We start from the raw sequence: 18,024 nt of genomic DNA on the forward strand, positions 1-18,024 counted from the left end.
GCATCTATACAAAAAAATCCAGATTTTTTACCTTTTAAATATGATTTTTGATTTTTTAGAAGTGCTGAGCTCACTAGATCTCGAGCACCATATGTTTGCACTCAGATATACACTCCCTCCATCCAGGAATATATGGTGTACTTCCATTTGTTGGGACAAGGCTTTGGCCCACAATTATTCTGTTAACAAGTAATTTACATGACCTAAACTGATATTGATAGATTTGTATAAAAAGAAATACTTACTCATGTTTCTAATTTTGTACTATATAAAGGATGTGCAATTTTTCAGCTGAAGATTTTATTGTTTAAATGGGAGTACAGGAAATTACAAGCACCAGCAACTTTTAATTGGTTTTTTGTGCTATTAAACATGGTCAACGGACTATACTGCGAAAACAGTCTTTTACCGTGAGCGCCCTTAATACACAGTGATTGCATCTCCTCCAGGTGGTCATCTTGCCATGGGCAGCGCCCCGCACTGCCACGTGCTAGCCAGCAAGAGGGGAATATGGCATCGGAATGCCCTGGATTGCTGCACTAGGCACCAACGGCGAGTGGAAGCACAGCAAGGAGCGGCTGCCGTAGCTTTGAAACGCACGGCGCTGGCGACAGGTTTGCTCCCATTAAAACCTCGTTCTTCGCAGATGTTGGATGCTCTTTTCATGCCTATAGTACGTTGTATGGATACACGAAGGTGCAAAACAGGGGCAACTGTTCTGAAATTGCCGCATTTTCTTGGCTTATCTTGTTTTCTTTAAATACTTCAAATTGTAAATCTTAGGTACTACTTATTTATATATCTTTTCCTTTTTATTCTTTATCTTTGCCATCATGAAAATGTTGGCAAGAATTCAGTTGTATATATCTTTAGACATGTGAGGTCTGCTTTTGGGCTTATACAGTGAAATGCGCCTATCATGGAGGAAGTGGTTACAATATTTGTTTGAAAGATGCAGCGGGTACAAAATAAGTTGCTGTTAAGCCATATTTCTACGTCTCATTCCTCTCTAATTCTGACCAATCAAGTCCCTGTGGTTTTTCTCATTTGATCATCTGTGCAGCAGCAAAGGCTTGGTCCACGTGTCTTCTGCAAGGTACCCAAAGTAATAACTGCAGTATTGACTTGTCTAAAATTGACATGCTTTGATCTCCGTATGTGTCAATACTTAATTTACGAGAGGTTGACTATGGAGATAATCCTTGTGGTTCCCAGGGTTGCTTTATGTGTTATTTTATGCTGCATAATAATCCTAAAGAAAATCCATGTGAGCGAATTTATTGTGTTCCTTTAATTATGTGTTATTTACTTCGATTAGAATTCTTTCTCTTTTAGACTTTTCTCTTTTGTGTGATTATAATTCTCGTTGAATTGAAGTGTAAATAATAGTATTGATCTGCTTGCTTCGGCCATCTTTTTCCATGTTTTGCTTGGTTGATATGCTTCTGGCGATTATTTTTTGAAATGAGGTTTGTTTAATTGGACTTTCTGCTGCATAATAATCCTAAATAAAATTCATGTGAGTGCCTTTATTGTGTTCCTTTTATGTTTTGCTTACTTTGACAATGATGCTTTCTTTTAAAGATTTGTCTCTTTTATGTGATTATGGGTTTTTTGGGTTTCAGATGTGGAATGATGTTTTCTTGGCCCAAGCAGGTGACGAAATATGATTTGGAGGCCGACTACTTCAGTTATCCTTATGATGATGTGAACAAAAGGAAGCTTGCCTATAGCCATCTTGGTATTGGAGACAAGTATCCAAAGGTGTCACAATAATCACTTGATCTTACTTTATTTCCTCTAACATTTATTACATGACATTAAGTTGATCTGTTGCATTTAAGAGCGAACCTTCTAAATATGGTGATGCCCATTCCTTTTTTAAAAACTATAATCGACATTTCATGTCATGAGAATGAGTGGGCAGCCCATATAACCTCATAAGAGAGTTCATGTAGCAGTAGTCTGCTTTCTCTAGCAATAACTTCTTTTGTGGTGTTTGGTATTTAATTCTTATTTATCATATACAATGGCTTGAGGTTTGCTAATCCATGATTTGATCCTGAAATTTACTTACATATACCTATGGGATGCTGCAGACGAGGGGCAAGGAGGTGAGCAAGGGCGATGAGGGAGGAGCAGACTCACCGGCTCGGACTCCTGGGCGATTTTCAATGGGGGGCAGGTGAGCAGGCCAACATCGGAATGATGATAGTCTTGGGAGGGAGGGGTTAGAGCTAGGTGTTGATTTTCAAGTACTGATCAACTTGGGCAACTCACACGGTTGCTTTGATTGTACCATGCATGACAAATTTAGAGTAAATAATCTTGGGCTGGAGTCGATGACTGCTACACACAGATACCGACATACAAACCTATTTAATCACTACCAAAGTCATTTTCTGGTGATTTTGACCTATTAAGATACAACCATCAGTGGAAGGGGCATAAGAAACAGAAACCTACAACTGATCCTGAGACCATGGAATAGACATGCACAAGCTTAATGTCACTAAATATTACACATTCAGCTAACGAAACATAACTTAACTCAAAACTATGATTTACTCATGCTAACATCAAGCAAATGGCTGAAAATGGCAGGCTGCAATCTCTCGTAACCAAACTGCTTCAAGGTACATTTTTTCCAACCTGTAACATCTTTTTTGCTTCACCGTGTGTATCTACCTTAGTTATTTCTATTTCTCAAACTTTATGATACAAATGGTCCTTTGTAACCGCAAAGAGAAAATCTAAAAATAACATGAATCTGTTAAGTGCTCAAAGTGAATATGTAATTTGAGTAAATTTGTGGTATTTTTTGAGTGATTTGTGGTATTAAGTAGGAGCTTCTTATATAACTAACTAAATGCAGTCGTGCCGGAGGTGCAGGTGACGAAAGTTGAGTACCTGAGTGAGCTTGTTTTGGCTCATGTCATGAAGAGACTGGTCCGAGGGAGGTGACACTGAATGCGCTGAGCCGATGTCAACTAAAGAATAAAGTACCAAGATATTGCTGCTCTAGGCTGGCATCCTGCCACTACTCGCTGTGTTGCTGCTCCATGGCCAGGTACGGCAGCGATGTGCTTGGTCCAGTGGAGGAAAGCGTCGTGGGAGAAGAGGAACATCGGGAGCGGTTGAGGTTGAGCAGGAGATGAAGGGTGTTGCCGTGCGCAGCACCGTGCCTGGTTTACCTTTGTCTCATCATCAAGTACGATGGCAGCAGTCAGGTCTAATTCGGCGGCGGTGTGGTTAGCGAGTCCTTTGTTCTTTTTAAGTATTAGCAAACTTTTGGTGACATCATGCCACATGTGGATGAATCAAAATGGAAACCTTAGGGCCAAACCCGTGTCTCAATTTTGGGAATTGCGCCAGTGACGCAATGGGTTATTTAAGTAGAATTACAACAATGCGTATTGCTCAACCTTATTCTTCTCAAAGAGAATCTAATGCCTTGAATCCTACCTATTGTTTATATCATTAATATATCACTTATTTGATACTGGAGACTACACTTAATTTTCTTTTGAAAATTACTTCTTCCATTGTATTTAATTTTGTTTGGTTATATGCTACAACATAAATATTTTTCATAAGGCCTGCAAGTGTTTGATTCAAATATCCTTTTTTTTTATCTTAAAGTAGATATACGTTTTTTCTTGGAATTAGTAATTGTTCTTTTTAGCTTTTTTTCATAATGCTACATCTCTTTCCATACAATAACGATAATTTGGTGGAGAAGCTTATGCAAAAGCATAAAGCTGAAAAATTAGTGTGAAATTGTACTAAATTGTTATATCTTATTGCATCACCTCGATGGAATTGAGTGTTTGGATGATACTAAAGCAGTTAAATTCCAGATTAATTCTTAATACTAAAATAAGCTAATACTTATGATTTAAATTTTAACTTGATTTTGCCATTTGCGCGATAGCGCAACGGGTCATCTAGTATTACAATGTAATCTAGATTATTGACTCTAGTGCAAGTGGGAGACTGAAGGAGATATGCCCTAGAGGCAATAATAAAGTGGTTATTATTTATATCTTTATGTTTATGATAAATGTTTATATATCATGCTATAATTGTATTAACCGAAACATTAGTACATGTGTGATATGTAGACAACAAGAAGTCCCTAGTATGCCTCTTAAACTAGCTTGTTGATTAATGGATGATTAGTTTCATAATCATGAACATTGGATGTTATTAATAACAAGGTTATGTCATTGTATGAATGATGTAATGGACACACCCAATTAAGCGTAGCATAAGATCTCGTCATTAAGTTATTTGCTATAAGCTTTTGATACATAGTTACCTAGTCCTTATGACCATGAGATCATGTAAATCACTTATACCGGAAAGGTACTTTGATTACACCAAACGCCACTGCGTAAATGGGTGGTTATAAAGGTGGGATTAAGTATCCGGAAAGTATGAGTTGAGGCATATGGATCAACAGTGGGATTTGTCCATCCCGATGACGGATAGATATACTCTGGGCCCTCTCGGTGGAATGTCGTCTAATGTCTTGCAAGCATATGAATAAGTTCATAAGAGACCACATTCCACGGTACGAGTAAAGAGTACTTGTCAGGAGACGAGGTTGAACAAGGTATAGAGTGATACCGAAGATCAAACCTCGAACAAGTAAAATATCGCGTGACAAAGGGAATTGGTATCGTATGTGAATGGTTCATTCGATCACTAAAGTCATCGTTGAATATGTGGGAGCCATTATGGATCTCCAGATCCCGCTATTGGTTATTGGTCGGAGTGAGTACTCAACCATGTCCGCATAGTTCACGAACCGTAGGGTGACACACTTAAAGTTGGATGTTGAAATGGTAGAACTTGAATATGGAATGGAGTTCGAATATTTGTTCGGAGTCCCGGATGAGATCCCGGACATCACGAGGAGTTCCAGAATGGTCCGGAGAATAAGATTCATATATAGGATGTCATTTTATGTGAATTAAAATGATGCGGAAGGTTCTATGGAAGGTTCTAGAAGGTTCTAGAAAAGTCCGGAAGAAACCACCAAGGAAGGTGGAGTCCCTCCGGGACTCCACCTCCATGGCCGGCCAACCCTAGTGGGGGAGGAGTCCCAAGTGGACTCCCCCTATGGGGGCCGGCCACCCCCCCATATGGAAGGGGGGAATCCCACCCCAAGTGGGATTCCCACCTTGGGTAGGTTTCCCTATCATATGGAAGGTTTTGGGTTCGGGTCTTATTCGAAGACTTGTAGTCCAACACTTGGGGTTCCACCTATATAATGAGGGACCAAGGGAGGGGGCCGGCCACCCCAAGACCACAAGCTGGCCGCCCCCCTTGAAGTGGCCGGCCACCCCCTCCCAAACCCTAGCCGCCCCCCTCTCCTCCATATCTCCCGCGTGCTTTAGCGAAGCTCCGCCGGAGTTCTCCACCGCCACCGACACCACGCCGTCGTGCTGTCGGATTCAAGAGGAGCTACTACTTCCGCTGCCCGCTGGAACGGGAGGTGGACGTCGTCTTCATCAACAACCGAACGTGTGACCGAGTACGGAGGTGCTGCCCGTTCGTGGCGCCGGAGAGATCGTGATCAAGATCTTCTACGCGCTTTTGCAAGCGGCAAGTGAACGTCTACCGCAGCAACAAGAGCCTCCTCTTGTAGGCTTTGGAATCTCTTCAAGGGTGAGACTCGATAAACCCCTCGTTGCTACCGTCTTCTAGATTGCATCTTGGATTGGATTGCGTGTTCGCGGTAGGAAATTTTTTGTTTTCTATGCAACGTTATCCTACAACCTATTGGTTTGTGGAGCACCTGAAGTGTAATAGTAAATAATAGGTGATAGAGTGAAGATCCATCAACTAATAGTTACAATGGATATAAATTTAATATATAAACTTCTAATTATGGAGCAGGTTTACAAACGTGATGGTCCTAGAATGTACTGCCCAAGTGAGAAAGTGGTTAGTCAATAACAGTCCTGGTATGCAACTTAAGGATAAGGAGATCTGAGCATGATTAATCATAAATGTGAAGTAGACAGAAAACCTTGGTTGAAGCATAAGTGCATATTGCTCTGAATTGTGATCGATAAAATGAGAAATTACATGTTACATAACTTATGTGACAACCGAAGATCCCAAATAGATGTTCAATCCATCTACCCAACCGAGAAATATTTTTTCCCAGTAATCAATTTGATGTGCCATGTTCTGGCAAGGTGAGTTAACCGATGGTCGTAGGATAAAACCTGTTGGATCAAAAGGGCAATAAAAATTGAAGTGGTTGGTCAATAGCAGTCCCGATATCTTTACTATTGAACTGAAAATTGCGTATGCCTGGTGTCACACGTCCAAAAAATTATGAACCAAGTGCCACTCCTTAAAATACTCAACTGATTCCGGTTTCAGCTGCCGTATTAAGTGATCAACGAATCAAATCGCACGTTTTTCTCCAACAAGACAACGAACTCCGCGTTTGGTAGTATAGCCCACGAGTGGGCCAGTGCATGTGATTTCACATTTTCATGCTCAACTGATTCCGGTTTGTGCTGCCGAGTCCAGCTAATTCCGCCGACATCCCTCATCATCCATCCTCTATGTTCACTCCTGCAAAAAAGAACATGGCATATCCATCCTTTCATCGCCAACCCTCTTCCCATCCGCGCTGCCGCCAATGGATCTGCGCTTTGGCCGGCGAAGCAGTTGCCTTGGCTCCATCTTCCATTCGTTTCTCACACGACGGATTGTGATAGAAGACTAGCTAAGCCACATGATCGTCCGTGGTCAGTTAGGGAGAGAGAGAAAAATACTATGATGGCGTAATTTGCCCTTGAAGCGACGTCGTGGCTGAAGCATGGCTGCGCGAGGCATGCTATTATCGACCAAATCCTTCGCCTCTGCATCTCCGTCTTTCGCAGCGCCAGCGGTCACCGAAGCCACATTGCACGGTCGCTCCTTCCCTTACAGGAATTGCGGCGGCTGTTGTCGACATGTCTTAGCGAGGTCAGCAGACTCTACAGTAATTGCGATGTTGGCGGTGATGCCTAGCTCCTCAAACGAGGTTATGGTTGATTGGCTCGAGGAGGCGAGGAATCAGAAGGCGAACATGGCTTGACTGCACTGCTAGAGGAGATGCGCTGACGTACTAAGTGGCGGAGAATAGCGTCGACTGCACACCTTTTGCAGGCTCCTCCTATCTACCTCTCCGCGCCCTCCTCCTCAAGACCTTGACAAAAGTTTTGTCACAAAACAGATCCCATGCAGACACGGTTTCTTTAGAAAACCTAGGAAGTTCATCTTTGTACTGACTTCACACACAACACTCTATTTGCTTGTCTATATACTAAGATCATCTCCACTCGTCTCCCCGACGAGACTCCCGAGCGACGTTTTTTCCATCCGGACGGCGATTCGGCCCAGTCGCGCCCCCGGTTCCTCGATTTCGTCTGGATTTGGCCCTTCATCCATCCGGCGAGCCCACGCCATCCCCGGTCCCCCGGGGCGCGCTCGGGGACTCCGGACGAAAGAATTTGGCGCGAACCATCGTGTGGACCCTCGTAGTCGGCGACTGGACCGCCAAATCCTGTCGATTTCCCTCCAATTTGCTTGCATATCCCCATTCTCTCCCGCCGAATTTGTGTAGCCATCTCCATTCTCCTCCTCCTCTTTCTCGTCCACCACCATGCCGCCGAAGTCGAGGAAGCCGCGGGCGAAGAAGGAGCGGCCGCCGGGTGTGTCCAACGCAGAGTGGGCGGCGGACTAGCTCCGGCGCCAGATCGAAACAAGCGGCAGGGCAGACAGGGAGAAGAAACTCTCCGCGAAGAGGGCGGCGGTGGCGGCGGAGGACGAACAAGCGAGGAAGGTCTCCATGGCCATGAGCATGGGCCATGCTCGAGGTGGCGGCGGCGCCGCCATGTTCCCCGGGCAGTGGCCGATGCAAGGTACAAGCAGTTCCCCGTCGACTTTCTCCCCTTCGAGCTTCTCGCCGTCGTCGCCTGCCATGTTCCAAGAGGCCACCTATGGCCAAACGCCGCTTCGACGTCGACTACGGCCGCAGAGACATCGGCCGCCGCTTCGACCACGGCGTGTGAGGAAACTGGGCCGTCAGACACCACCGTGCCAGACGGGACTGCCGACGCCCCTGTTTCAGTGTAATTTCCCTCCGATCGCCGATTTGTGGCTGATGTTTTTGCCGATCTGGCCGTATTTGAAGTGGGATGACGTTTTGTTTGAATTTCGACTTTGTCCGCCGAACTCCGGGTAGACGACTGGAAATATGGTTCTCCCCACGAATTAATTTCGTCTAATCCGGCAATTATTTCGTCCGGATTTCGGCGTGGGGAGGCCAAACGAGCGGAGATGCTCTAAGTACTGAAGCCTTTGTTGACATGGCTTGTGGAGGTGCTACCAAGTGGTATCGCTCCGCTGGAGCGACTAGCGAGAACCATGTCGCTTTTGGTAGCCACAGGAGGACTGCAGGCTTGAGATTGTTGTGCACTTGTGCTGATGTGCTCTATTCTTTGTCAGAATATACTCTGGCTATATAGATGCATGAAGAGGACATCAAGCTCGACGATGAAGCTGATTGGTGGCTCCATAGGCTGCAGATCCATGCGTGAGAGAAGCTGAATTTGTTTGGAGCTGTAAAATTGGTCCTGAAGACGTGAACTAACGAATCTAGCGTGAGTGTCATTGAAAGCTTTTACTTGGCGTAGTTGTTTCATGGTTGAAATTTGTATTAGTGATTGGATCGGGAGTAGACAAATGCTTACGGGGTGCAAAACAAAATCAGTTCACATGTACATTCCGTTGTGAAAGTACTGCAGTTCATCTCTTTGTTCCTTATCTGAAAATATTCTACTCAATATTCTGATTGTCATTTCCATGATGGAATAGCTGGATTCAGGTATCCATAGTGAAATATTTCAGTGAACTCTTCACTTAGTCGCTTGCTGACTTTGTTTTTCCCTGAATAAATTTTAATTTTCTATATGCCATACTCTAATCCAATCCCATGTTCACACTATTCATTTGTCACTTTGTGTCACCAAGTACAGTGCTCAGTTAACAGGCATGTATAAGAGGTAGATGGTGGTCATGTCAGGACAGAGGACCTTTCCAGATATATATGAAGATACAAAATTACGAACTGGATCAGCATAATTTTCTTGTTCTTCTGTTCTTTGCATGCTGTGATTTTTTCACGTATTTATATGTTAGTCATATCCTACTTTGTGCAGGTTTCATCCATCTTATGTGGAGATGACCATTGAGCAGGTCAAAATACTAGATCACTTCATGTGCTCAGACTGTGCTAATGAAAATGACGAAAAGAAACTGGATATATACGACCAAATGATGTCAGATTTCATTTCTTGCATAAGATCTGCTTTTAGGTTCTACAGAAAAGTTGGTTTCATTGAGAGGTTTCCCTTTTATATTATGCCAATGAATAATAAATGCAAATCCAAATGTTTCCCCCTCTTGTATTATTGACAATTTATTGTATAAATCTAGAGATTTGCGTATGGGATGCTAAATGGTAAGCTGTGCAGTTTCTAAAACTATGGCATTCTGATCTGGGCTACTACTCCGTACTTAATGATATTTCATTGTTAGTTTAAATTTTAAAGAAAGCTTTACGTAAATAAAGAGTTGCAGCACAACACAGGATGTCAATTCTGAGCTTTGCTCCCTGCAGCAGGCACGGAAATCTCGCCTCAAGCAACATGTCAGCTCACGTGAAAGAGAGAATAACTGATGAAGAACGCAATTTGCTTCGAGATATCTATTTTGTGAGACCATGTAATGTGTTATCCTTTTACCTACCTTCTCTGTAGATGATGCCGATCTGGACATGAGGCGAGGGTTCTAGCTGAAGGTGGTCGTTGTCGGCAGTATGTTGTCGGAGGATGCAACCAGGTAAACTAGCGTTGCTGGTCGCCGTGGGCGGAGTCGCAGAGCTTGGCTGCTTCAGCGGTGACATTGGTATCCTCGCAGTGAGCCTTAGAGGAGGGTAGCGGTTGGTCAGCAGAGGAGGAAGTCGCGAGAGATAGGGGGATTTGGCGAGGTTGCGCACGCCTGGGCTTCGGCGCCTCGGGTAGATTGTCTCTCGACGGTGAAGTCGAGTCGGCGCTGATGATTGGAGCTGGCTGGTGGAGGCGGGGAGCGGGGAGCGGATGGGGGTGGGGAGAGGACAAGAAGGGGAGGGGAGACCAAGAGAGTTGAAGGCGTTGAAGGGGGCGTGACAGGGGAACAGTATGGAGATGAACAAGACGAGAGCAAATCCCTGGACGGGAGCGATGGGAGCGAGGGGAACGAGTGAGCACACTACAAGAAAACCCCTCCTACAACAACGCATTTATGCGTATCTAGATGTCCATATAGGCGTTGCTAGCGACTTTACCAACGAATAAGAATGCGTTGCGTTTTTGGGTGTTGCAAGGATACAATGCAACACATACACGTGCGTTGGTAACCGATGGCACAAGCGTTGCAAAAATAGCTACGGAACTCATGCAACTGTTGTATGCGTTGGTAGACATTGACATAGGCATCCCTAATGGGCCTGCCAGAGATGGTACCCGGGGTTTACTGAAGGCCCACGACCCGAAGGATAAGAAGAATCGGAAGCCCAAGTTGCTAGTTAAGGAAAGCTAGAGTTGTATTAGGAGAGAACACTTGTAATATTGCGGGATGAGTTGGAAACCTTCCCGGACTCTGTAACTTGTGTATCACGAATCCCTCGGCTCCACCTCCTATATAAGGGGGAGCCGAGGGACAAAGAAAGCATCGATTCATTGTCTCACAAACCCTAGTTTTCATATCGTCGAGTACTTTTCGGCTGAAACCTTCGAGATCTACTTGCCCTCTACTTCTAGCTAAAATCCTAGTCTACAATCCGTAGGCATTGACAAGTTAATCCCTTGTCAATTGGCGCCGTCTGTGGGAATTAGAGGCGTCAAGGATCTGATCTCGATGGCACGTTCAAGATCGTCGACTTCGTCAACAGCAAGCAACGCGATGGATCGAGGTAAACAGATCGAAACTGGTCATGTCAATTTTGTTCCTCACCCTCCCTCCCGTTTGGATGCATATGCGTATCTGGAGGAGCCTATGGAGATGACGTTCGGAAGATTCCACTTTCGCGTCGAGAAAGAGGGAGCGTATCGTCTCGAAATTCCGATCTCGTCGGGATTATCAGCGGATGATTCCGATTTTTCGAACTCAACATCGTCAATCGAGTCAGGCGAAGAGGAGACTTCATCGCCACGCTTCATCAGCACCAGGGCAAGCGAAAAGCTCGCAAAGATCTTCAGCGACATGTCCTTCGAGTCATCTGCGGACTCAGATATAAGCGATGACTCGAATAGCTTCGACAGCTTCAACTTCATGGACAGATCTACTACCGTTGGCAAGGTCTTCACCAATCTTTATGATGGTGTCACCAGACCCAGCATGGTTCAGTATCCAAAATATCATCAGATCTATGCAATCGGAGATCCGAGTCGCCCACAAGAGGAGACATCAGAGAATTTCGACGAAGCAGGAAATCCATATGTCGATCCTGCAGATCTCACGAGAGGTTTAGGAACAAAATATATTGGACCAGGAACACGGGAGATGGTGCGCTTTCCGCAGGAAGTATGGGATCGAGTCGCAAGAGCTATTAATGGTACAGAGCCAATGAATGTAATGGCGACACCTGAGGAGTTACAAGCATATCAATATAGGCTTGCACGCACCAGGCGGGAGCTCGAGAAGCAGAAAATCGAGTTGGATAGAAGGCAGGAAGCAGCCTCTGCATCAAGCAGGCGAAGGGCGGAGTTAAGTCGACATTCAGGAACTTCGGGAGATAGCCACAGAGAAGCCCGGAACAGAGCAAGATCTAGGATGCAAAACATACCTGAGGATGATAGGGAGAATCTGGTTCAAAACCTCGACATGTCCTTTATGTCGATAGACACGAGAGGAAACATTATCCCTAAGACACCAGAGGCTGGGTATATGGCGACGCAAGCCTTTATCCTCGCATCCAAGCCACCTCCCGGAGATCCAAGAGAAGCATTATACAACATGGCTATGGCAGGAGTTGGGGCCATGGGAACAGCGTTTGTAACAACGCCTCCCGAAGGTTCAGCAAGGCAAAATAGTCCACGACCTGCGGCAGCAACAACAGTTCCCGAAAGAACAGGTGGAGCAAGAGACACAGCAGCGCAAGCAAGGGTGGACAGAGCACGACAAAATAGAAGGGAACATCGGCACTCCCCAGAGATAGATGACGAGGATATGTGCGGGCTGCCGTGCTTCACAAGGAGGGTCCAAAAAACTCGAGTTCCTTCGGGGTTCAAATTACCCGATAACTTCAAAAAATTCGACGGCCTGCAAGATCCAGAGGATTGGCTAGTTGATTATCTCGAGACGGTGAAGCTGATAGGAGGAACCAGAGCAACAGCCATCCAGAGCATCCAAGTACACCTGAGTGGAGCTGCGCGATCTTGGATAAAGAAGCTTCCTCCAGGTTCTATCGACAGTTGGGATAGCTTTGAGGACGTGTTCGTCAAGAATTTTCGATCCACCTGCAAAAAACCTGCGTCGTTGGAAGAGTTGAGAGCATGTCGACAAAAGCAGGATGAATCGATGAGAAAATATATCCAAAGGTGGAATATCATTAAAAACTCGGCAGAGAATATATCTGACGAGAGGGCGATAGATGCGTTTGTCGCAGGAATCCGACGAGGAGATTTTGTTGAGGACTTGGGGAGAACCAACCCAAAGACAGTATCCGCATTGATGGAGATAGCAAACAGATGGGCAGATGGAGAAGATGCTGTCCACAACAAACGACATAGGTCACCAGAGGATGACCGTGGTCGAAATTATCAAAATAGACGTCGATTTTCTCGGCAATTCTCGAATTACGATGCTCCTGGCCAAATCTCGGCTGGATTTCGAGCAAGTGCTGGAGGAAGCAGTAGAGATGATTATCAAAGGAGCAACGAGCAGCGAGGCAACAATAGAGATGACTCCCGAAACAACAGGCCAAACAATGGGCCAAGGTTCCAGAGACCTTTCGTGTCTCCCGAGGATATGATGAACGGGCCGTGTTAGATGCATTTTTATCTCGACAACAACGGAAAGAGACAGTCAGGACACCTGAAAAAGGATTGCCAAAATTTTCAGGCAATGCTAAGGTGGGCAGGGCACACCAATGCCCATGCGACAAATACAAACCCTCAAGGGCCTAGGAGTGAGATCCACTTGCCACCTCCTCCCGCAATTACGGATGAAAATCGACATTAGCTTAGAATAGCGGCAGCACCAGCGCCACCACCTTACGTTGATCCCAATTCCAACGGAGCAGTCTCGATGATTCAGAAAGGCAGGCCATCCAATAGAGCTCAGAAAGTAATCTCGCGACAGGTGTTCATGGCAGAGAAGATGCCTCCACCAACGATTGAGTACCTCAATTGGTCGGGGCAAGACATTGGCTTCACAATAGCAGAGCATCCGCAGCAAGTTCCTCGACCAGGGCAGTCAGCACTTATCTTACCAGCAGTAATTGCAGGATTCGACGTATCTCGAGTATTCATAGATGGAGGCAGCAGTCTAAACCTTATGTATGTAGATACACTAAGGAAGATGAACATATCTCTAGCAAATCTGAAACCAACTGATACACGGTTCCATGGCATTACGCCAGAGAAACCGAGTTATCCATTGGGGAAGATCAATCTCGACGTTCAGTTTGGGACCCGAGAAAACTACAGGATAGAGAGGCTAGAGTTTGAAGTCGTCGATTTCCCGTCGCAGTATCACGCCTTGTTGGGACGGCCAGCATATGCTCGGTTTATGGCGGTACCACATTATACATATTTTTTATGGAGAATGCCTGGACCTAAGGGACCAATCACAGTCAAAGGAAGCTTCGCGTTAGCCGATAAATGTGACAAGGATTTTCATCGACTGTCAGAAACCTTCGGGATGCAAGCAGAGTATATGGCGTCAAGGCTCACGACTGATTACGATGTGTTGCCAGATGTAGGAAGGCTTAACAAGGAATCAACTTTCAACACTGCGAAAAATTCTAAGGAGGTGCAGATTCACCCGACAGATCCAAAGAAGACGACATCCATCGCGACAGACATGGACCTCGCATAGGAAAGCGCGCTCATCGAGTTCCTCCGTGAGCACTGGAAAATCTTCGCATGGTGTCCAGCTGACATGCCAGGAGTACCCAGGGAACTTGCGAGCACCACCTAAACTTGGATCCACTAGCGAGACCAATCAAACAACCTTTGCGGCGTTTTTCGGAGCCAAACCGCAAAGCTATGCTGTCAGAAACTGATCGACTGAGAGAAGCTGGTTTCATCAAGGAGCTGCATACAGAGGCCACGTGGGTAGCAAACCCAGTGTTGGTGCCGAAGAAAAACACTAAAGTCCTTCGCATGTGTGTCGACTTTACGTGCCTCAATAAATATTGTCCAAAGGATCACTTTCCCCTACCGAGGATCGATCAAATTATCGACTCCACGACAGGATGTGAACGTCTTTCCTTCCTGGATGCATACTCTGGTTATAACCAGATTAGATTGAAAGAAGAAGACGAGGTCAAAACAGCGTTCATCACACCTTACGGCGTGTTTTGCTATAGAACAATGCCCTTTGGTCTGAAAAATGCGGGAGCAACATATCAGAGGATGATGCAGAAGTGCTTAGCAACACAGATTGGGAAAAACGTACAAGTGTACATCGATGATGTCGTCATAACTTCAAAGAAGGGGGCAACATTAATCGAGGACTTGAAGGAAACTTTCGACAACCTCGACAAATTCTGCCTCAAGCTGAACCCAACGAAGTGTTCTTTCGGCGTCCCTGCAGGAGAACTTCTCGGGTTCTTAGTCTCAGCAAGAGGGATTGAAGCTAATCCCGAAAAAATCCAAGCTATCGTAACAATGAGGAAACCAACAAAGTTGAAAGAAATACAACAGTTAACTGGGCGAGTCGCAGCTTTAAGCAGATTCGTCGCCAGGCTGGGAGAAAAGGCGTTACCATTCTACGCTTTAATCAAACAAGAAGAGAAGTTCCAGTGGAATGAAGAGGCAGACAGAGCCTTCGAGGATCTTAAACGCACAATTTCGACACCACCAATTTTGGTGGCGCCGAAAGAGAAGGAACCCCTCTTGTTATACATTGCAGCCACACCTCAGGTGGTCAGCACGGCGCTGGTTGTCGAAAGAGAGGAAGAAGGAAAACTCCATGGAGTGCAGAGGCCGGTATATTTCATCAGTGAAGTTTTATCGCCTTCAAAACAGCGGTACCCGCAGTACCAGAAGCTAGCATATGGAGTGTTCACAACCGCAAGGAAATTGCGGCACTATTTTTCGGCACACCCGATAATAGTGGTCAATGAAGCGCCTCTATCAAATATACTAAACAATCCAGAAGCTACAGGTCGTGTCTCCCTTTGGGGAATAGAACTTTCTCCTCGGGACATCACGTATGAAAAAATAAAAGCAATAAAGTCGCAAATTTTGCCAGATTTCATCGCAGAGTGGATGGAGCTGCAAAATACAGGACCCCCAGATTTATCGAGAACTTGGACTATGAACTTTGACGGGTCCAAGAGAGTAGAAGGAGCTGGTGCAGGCGTGATACTTGTGTCACCTGAAGGCGACAAACTGAAGTATGTCCTACGGATGACGTTCCCAAACGCATCTAACAATGAAGCAGAATATGAAGCTCTTATACACGAGATGAAGATGGCGAAAGCTTGCAACTCGATTAAAAATCTTTGGCGACTCACAATTGGTGGCTCAGCAAGTCATGAACCAATGTGATGCAGTCAATGATAGCATGGTAGCATACAAGGAAGTGTACAATGAGCTCGAGAAGTTATTCGATGGATGCGAAGTAAATCACATCAGCAGGCTGAGCAACGATGAAGCCGATGTCCTTGTAAATATCGGGTCGCAGTGCCTCGCAATTCCACCAGGTGTGTTTTGGGAAGAGATAACCGAGAGATCCACAAAGCCAAAGAAGGCGCAGAAGAAGCAGAAGGAAGAGAAAACATCGACGACTCCTAAGGAAACACCAGAAGAAGAAGAGGACCAGGAGCTAGTGATGATGGTGCAGGTCCCATGGATGCAAGCATATATATCATACATCTTAAGGAAAGAAATACCCGACGACCCAGTTGAAGCAAGGCGAGTTATTCGACGCTCCAAAGCCTTTACAGTGGTCAAAGGGGAGCTGTACAAACACAGTATTTCGAGCGTGTTACAAAGGTGCGTCACACCCGAAGAAGGAAGGATAATCCTGAAGGATGTACACGAGGGAATATGTGGTCATCACGCGAGCAGTCGAGCTATTGCGGCCAAGGTTTTTCGGGCTGGATTTTACTGGTTAACAGCAATCGAGGACGCGAAGGAGATAGTACAAACTTGTGACGCATGCCAGAGATTTGCCGCAAAACCTCACTCTCCGGCAGCGGAACTGATGCCAATACCGTTGTCTTGGCCCTTTGCTCAACGGGGTCTCGATATGGTGGGAAAGTTACACAAGGCCTCGCCATGAGGATACGAGTATATGCTCGTCGCTGTCGACAAATTCACTAAGTGGATAGAAGCAAAGCCGATAAATTCACCAGATGCTGCGTCAGCAATAAAGTTCATGAAAAGCATTGTTTTTCGGTTTGGAGTACCTCATAGCATCGTCGCGGACAATGGTAGTAACTTCACATCTAAGGAGTTCAAGGCATATTGCGCAGAAGTAGACATCAAATTGCATTTTGCGTCAGTTGGGCACCCGCAAACCAACGGTCAAGTCGAGAAAGCCAATGGTATCATCTACAACGACATCAAGAAGCGTTTATTGGGACCACTGGAAAATGCTCGACATACCTGGCCAGAAGAATTGCCAAGTGTACTGTGGAGTATTAGAACAACGCCAAATACAGCGACACAGGAAACTCCGTTTTTTTCTGGTCCATGGAGCTGAGGCAGTACTACCAACAGAAATAGAGCATGACTCTCCAAGAGTCGCGGAGTATGATGAAGAAACTTCCAGAAGAGCATTAGAGGACGATGTCAATGCACTTGATGAAACTCGAGATGAAGTACTATCAAGGGTCACCAAGTACCAGCAAGACTTGAAGAACTACCACAGTCGACGATTGCGGCCAAGGTCTTTTCATGTCGGAGATTTGGTTCTACGGCTCAATCAAAATAGTACTGAAAAACTCGAATCACCATGGCTTGGCCCTTACGTCGTCACAGAACTAATTGAAGGAGGAGCGTACAGGATCAAGGACAAAAAGACGGGGGTTCCCGAGAAAAACCCCTGGAACGTGGCGCAACTCAGGCGGTTCTACGCTTAGAGTCGAAATATAGTCCTCCTTTGTAAAAATACAATGTACTGAAACGCCCGCGAGTTTTCAGATGCACTCTTTTCCTTTTCAGGGCACCGAGTGGGGCTGGAAAGGTTTTTAATGAGGCGGGCTCGCGGTGCTACAATATAGTAAAAGATATTGGTGATATACAACTTTTTCGTCGACAGGCTCGGGGGCTCATAACCCACAACAGCAAAATATATATACTCTCGCAAAATAGTAAATTCATCGAGACGCAAAAAAATAGTTCGAGCTCCGGCCAAAGGCTCGGGGGCTTCGCAATATAGATTACACTTCACAATATAGACAACTTCATTATCATGAAAAATTCGACAATACAGACATGATTTCTCGCAATATAGTACAACTCAGTTAATGCCTAATATACTATCTATGGATATACCTTTGTTATTTGCAGCAGTTGTCGTATGTTCAGCATAGCTCCCTTTGACAAAGAATTCAGAGTCCATCCGAAGAATTCATCCATCATTTCTTCGGCTACAGGAGTTACAATATCATTGATTTTGTCGATGTTCCTTTTTCGTTTCGACTGCTTGGCCAGGCACTTGGAGACAATCTTCGTCAGATCTAATTTTCGGTAGCAGATCTGTATCATAATCATGGCGAATCTTGCTCCAGCA

General features: G+C 45.3%; 1 protein-coding gene across 2 annotated transcripts; it reads left to right on the forward strand.

Moving 5' to 3' along the window:
• The first annotated feature begins 1,365 nt into the window (after positions 1–1,365).
• LOC127348864 (uncharacterized) lies at positions 1,366–3,486 on the forward strand. Of its 2 annotated transcripts, none has more exons than XM_051374735.2 (4): positions 1,366–1,764; positions 2,100–2,185; positions 2,605–2,636; positions 2,876–3,486. In XM_051374735.2, exons 1-4 carry the CDS (start codon positions 1,606–1,608, stop codon positions 2,962–2,964), a joined length of 366 nt encoding a protein of 121 aa, XP_051230695.1. In that variant the 5' UTR covers positions 1,366–1,605; the 3' UTR covers positions 2,965–3,486. The 2 variants fall into 2 exon arrangements, with proteins under 2 accessions (XP_051230695.1, XP_051230696.1); XM_051374736.2 differs by having other exon boundaries at positions 2,893–3,486.
• The last annotated feature ends 14,538 nt before the right edge of the window (positions 3,487–18,024 follow it).

This window comes from Lolium perenne, chromosome 4 (genome assembly GCF_019359855.2).
Source record: "Lolium perenne isolate Kyuss_39 chromosome 4, Kyuss_2.0, whole genome shotgun sequence".
Lineage (NCBI taxonomy): Eukaryota > Viridiplantae > Streptophyta > Magnoliopsida > Poales > Poaceae > Lolium > Lolium perenne.

Bases quoted from the DNA above. Each gene is read 5' to 3' on its own strand.
- LOC127348864 (XM_051374735.2), top strand. From the start codon at position 1,606: ATGGGTTTTTTGGGTTTCAGATGTGGAATGATGTTTTCTTGGCCCAAG. The intron at 1,765-2,099 runs GTGTCACAATAA...GGGATGCTGCAG, and splicing joins TTGGAGACAAGTATCCAAAG to ACGAGGGGCAAGGAGGTGAG. The intron at 2,186-2,604 runs GTGAGCAGGCCA...TGAAAATGGCAG, and splicing joins CGATTTTCAATGGGGGGCAG to GCTGCAATCTCTCGTAACCA.